Here is a 4768-nt window from a genome sequence, read left to right as displayed (position 1 = left end):
ACTTATAAGGGCGTTTTTGATACTAAGGAGTAAATCGATGCTTCTATCGCGAAAATGTTGTTTGGAGGCCGAGCTCCATGTAGCTCGCTATCCTGGTCGTCAGGAATCGCATCCTGCTGTTGCAGCGTGGCATTAATGTCATGTATTCAAGCTCACAGCTATACACCCCACACCGTATTATGTATTTTTCTACAGTAGCATCCCATGTCGTCCAGAGCTCGCTGGCAGGCTGGCTAGACGTGCGAATCCATTTACCTATCATGTCTCTGCAGTGCTAGCGAGCTCACACTCACACACACACACACACACACTGATGAACATGGGCACGCGCGGGCTCTCATGTTCACAGAGGCTGCTAGCCGGTGTAGCCAGCCAACCGGAATCCGAACGTTGGGGTTTACGATCAAACCGTTTTGGGAATCCGGCCGCTTGGAAATCATCTATTTATACCGCAGAAGAACAGCAGCGGACGTGTCCATTTCAGCACAACCAAAGCTTTCGACTCTTCTGAACCTCTCCCCATAACCGTAGTCATGGCGTCTTCTTATTCCTCAGCTCGTTCCAGAGACTGTTTCTAATAACAAAGGTGACATAGCCAAATGCATACCACCAGTAAACAACACTGAAATTAAGTTTTTTCAGACTTTAACCGGGTTGCTGCATGTGTTCCTGTGCCCTGTTAACCCACATTTTGAGCAGCGAGGAGATTTCCTAGGTGCCTTTGGCACATCCCCCGAGCAAGGCATGTTGTGCTCTTGTGTCCCTGAACTCCGCATACATAACATAATCTACTCCTCTTTTGATGGTTCCTCGTATGGAGCTTTGTTGCGGCTAGTTGTGGGACGCCCAGCCGGTCGTTTCCTTGACGGCGTCAGGAACACGTCTGATCCTTGCGAAATGGTCTGCTCAGACCCAGTTCGGCCAAAGTGCTGTTTGTTACCAATGCCAGAGCCGGCTGAATCTGTAGCCAACTCTATATCAGACAAACCAAGCCCATCCCTCATGGCGGCAACTGGCTCGACCTGCACTTTGACATCTCGCATTTTCTCCATAGCAAATGCACATGCTTCCACATTGCTGTCGCCTAACTTAACGGCATCAAGCGCTAGCAGGTACAAAGTGTTGCGTTGACGAGAAGAATACTTCAGCGGTCGATGATCCTTCTGGTAGCGCAGATACTCTGGCGGTAGTATATCTCTTGCATATCTAGTCCATCGCCTGAGCACATGCTTCGCAGGGAGCTCATGCAAATTCAGGTGTATCATGACCTGAACATAGCAGTCAAAAAACACATCAATTTTCTAGTGATTTTCATCCATGCCCATCTAGAGAAAGTGATTGTAAGTAAGGAAGAGGATCTGGGGCACCTACCTTAAGTGCATGGCTGCAAACCATTGCATAGTGCTCGAATGTCCCACACTCGCACCCGAACTCATCAGCCGACTCGCTCACGGAGATCACAAACTCATTCTTGCACCGCTTTTCCCTCGACTGAAATTTGATGTGCCTAGCAATGTACTCCAAATGCGGCTTGACTTCTACTAGATCATACAACCCAGGTTCATACAGCGCTGGTATAAACCTGCGCTGCATGCACCTCATTTGGGATATTTTGCTTCAGGACAACCCACTGCAAATGACAACCGCATCAAAATGAAATCAGTTTCGATAAGCATCTTCTTATTGTAACGACAACAATGCAACATCACCCAAATAAACAGAGACATATTCGAACTTACTAGTTTTGTCCTTTTCTCCTGGTAACTTTCTTCTGAGTCACGGTCAAATTGCATTTTTCTCATACTGCCTGATGAACAAGTGCATGGGGCACCCTGGTGGTACATACCCTTTCAGTAGGTGGTTTGCACTCTCACTTCTCTGCCTACACAATCTCCTGCATGCATTTTTTCCGGTGTACATTCAGACGGCCTCCCAGGAATACATACTGTAAAACTCGTAGCCTTCTTCGACAGAATCAAAACTAGTCCCAATCGATGGATTGCCAACATTTCCTGATTTTTTATCGACATATGCACGGACAGAAGCTTCAAGGGGAGGCATCCTTGAAGGGCTCGGCTCCCTCTCATCCTTTGCCTTCCCAACTCTGACCCTGCAAGCAATGGCACATCAAGCAGTCAGAAATCAAGTTCAATGAGGAACGACAAATTAAGTGGTGATGATGGTTTTTAATGCCCAATACATGAAAAGGGGGATGGATACGGTGTTCCAATACACTTGGTGTTATACATAAAAAATCAATGAATAGTCGTGGGAACATAATTATCGAACATATATATGTGGCTATACAATTATCAGGAACAGATTCAGAAAATCTTCATTTCAACAAACAAACAAAAAAGGCAGATGGCGGCGTCCATCCAGTGTGCAAAATCATCCATTTTTATGAACTGATGCATTAGCCATGACATAACATCTATTTTTTTAAATCTAAATATGATCGTACCTACCGCGCTGCCCTCCCATGTTGCTACTACAATATCGTTATTTTTTCAAGTTTTTGCAATACTCATAATGGTGACTAATTTCAGTTTGGATGACAGCATTTGGAACAAAACTATCAGCAAAAATTGAGAAGCATATATTTGAGGAAAAAATCACCAACAAAAAACGAAACAGTTTCATGCTGATAAATAACAAAATCACCTCCTGGTCCAAGAAGATTGATTCGTATTGGTTACTCCCACGCCCTCCTCGTCCGCACCCTCGTTCCCGGCATCAGACGCAATATATGAATCGTCTATCTCGCAGGAATCATCCATCCCTTCGCCGCCAAGATCATACGAGCCGCACACACCCCTCCCAGTGCGCACTGTTTCACCAATATCCTCGCCCCCTTTGTAATCCATGCGGCCTCCAGCTGGTCTTATCGGCACAGAAGAAATCAGGTCCTCCTAGGCATCGCCAGTTCCACTCGTGTCGCCCTCAGCCAATTGTGCGCCGGCAACTAGATCTCTTAAGACAACTCCGGCATCGAAACGCGGTACAAGCCTGCACAGAGAAACGAGAACCACCCAGATCTGAGTTTAGAAGAACAAGATGGGAGGAAACTTGAATCCAGATCGACTTCCTCCAGCCCTGCAACAGGAGAAATAGGAATGTTTTCAGAAGATTACCCTGCTCCAGATTCCTCGAAGAAGAACTCCATGCCATCCATGGCGAGAATCGCCAATCACCCAGGTGCGGTATGTATGTTCTGCTTCTTGGTCGACTACCCAAACACGACCACGCACTGCTTAATGAGAGTCGCTGTCATTGAACGGGACCAGTAGATACATTTATTTACCATACCAAACACCTGCGACAGCCCGTGTAGTGGGCCAAATTCAAAGCCGCCCAGACGGAACAGCTGTTCTCGCGAGGTAGCTGCGAAATCGTAGGCCCACGTAGAAATCCTGAACAGGAGCAGGCGGCACTGCTGTATATCTACCAAAATAGAAGTCGTATATAGTAAAAAGGGTAGAGACTACGCATCACGACGCCAGAACTAGCGACGGAGATAGCGGGCTCCATGCAGCTCGTCCGCCAAAACGCCCTTCTCCTTCTGTCGTTGCTAGCTTATAGTAGTATTTGCTTTTCTATAGTAAACTGAACCATGGCCTGCTCCTGCTGCCGTTGCTAGCTTATGTTTGCTTTTCTATAGTAAAATGAGCCATGACCTGCTGCTGCCGCCGCTGAAATTGAAACTCAACTGAACCATGTCTTGCTGCTGCTTCCGTTGCTGGATGCCGCCGCTACCTGCTGTCGTTGCTAGATGCCACTGCTGACGCCTGCCAGCACAGCGGCACACAGTTTCTTCAGAACTGAAGCGGTGAAGCCCACATGCCACAGTAAACAAAATCCATCCATGTCGTGCGCTGCTGGACGAGAGGATCGCATAAGCGTGTTGATTCTGGATGAGGCGGCCTTCGCGCGACGCGCGCTTCGGGAAAGACGCGGACTCTCGCGGATCGCAGGAAGCGGGGCATGCGGGTGAGGTCCGTGCTCTCCTTCAACTGTGGCGACAGCTGCGGCAGCGAAACAACCGCGGCGAGGGAGGCGTCAGGTAAGGCGCGCTTGGTGACGGCCTTGTGGGAGACGGGGCGGACGGTTAGCGCCGGGGCCGTGTCCACGCAGCGGTCGTGGGTCGGCGGCCGATCCCGGGAGGCCGAGGCGGACCCCACATCGCCGCCTGGATTGGGGTGGGGAGGACGAGCAGCAGGAGGACGACGCAGGGGTGGGAGCGGCGGCGGAGAGGCGAAATCGCAACGGGTGGGGCCGGGGAGTGGAGGAGACAACGAGGATATGATGGCTCCGACAAGGTGGCACGTGACGCACGGCGGGGCGATGTGGCGTGATCCTGCGGCCAAGAACCGGCCGCTCGTTTCATCTAAATAATGCGCGTGCACTTTTAAGTTTTTAGGGAGAAATAATACATATGCAATCTCGTACTACGTATACTTACTATACCGTACTCAGTACTACGGGTATGCCAGCTGTGCACAGTACGCAGTCGCCCCGCCCCAAGGTCGGACGAAGAAACGGCGCCCTGCCGTCGGCCCGGCCCCACCAACCAGCCTCACACGCCCGGCCCCCACGTGCCCCTCACGTGTCGAGTTTGAACAAACCCACCCCAACCCAACGACTCTCTCTGCCCACCTCCACGTCCCATCTCCTGTCGACTGTTGCGCATAGAGACTTGCACGCAAACGCTCCTCCTCCGGCAGAAGAAAGCCAGAAATAATCGAGGTAAAAGCATCCCAGGTATCCC

General features: G+C 50.1%; 1 protein-coding gene across 1 annotated transcript; it reads right to left on the bottom strand.

Moving 5' to 3' along the window:
- Positions 1-503: 503 nt before the first annotated feature.
- LOC123069045 (protein FAR1-RELATED SEQUENCE 3) lies at positions 504-3412 on the bottom strand. The gene is made up of 5 exons (XM_044491781.1): positions 3135-3412; positions 2665-3009; positions 1740-2110; positions 1372-1630; positions 504-1268 (listed from the first exon to the last, which is right to left on the bottom strand). The coding sequence occupies exons 4-5, from the start codon at positions 1600-1602 to the stop codon at positions 789-791; spliced, it is 711 nt and encodes a 236-aa protein (XP_044347716.1). The 5' UTR covers positions 1603-1630; positions 1740-2110; positions 2665-3009; positions 3135-3412; the 3' UTR covers positions 504-788.
- Positions 3413-4768: the final 1356 nt, after the last annotated feature.

Source organism: Triticum aestivum, chromosome 3B, assembly GCF_018294505.1.
Source record: "Triticum aestivum cultivar Chinese Spring chromosome 3B, IWGSC CS RefSeq v2.1, whole genome shotgun sequence".
Lineage (NCBI taxonomy): Eukaryota > Viridiplantae > Streptophyta > Magnoliopsida > Poales > Poaceae > Triticum > Triticum aestivum.
The sequence above is the reverse complement of the archived record's forward strand: the minus strand, read 5'-3'. Positions and strand labels throughout refer to the sequence as shown.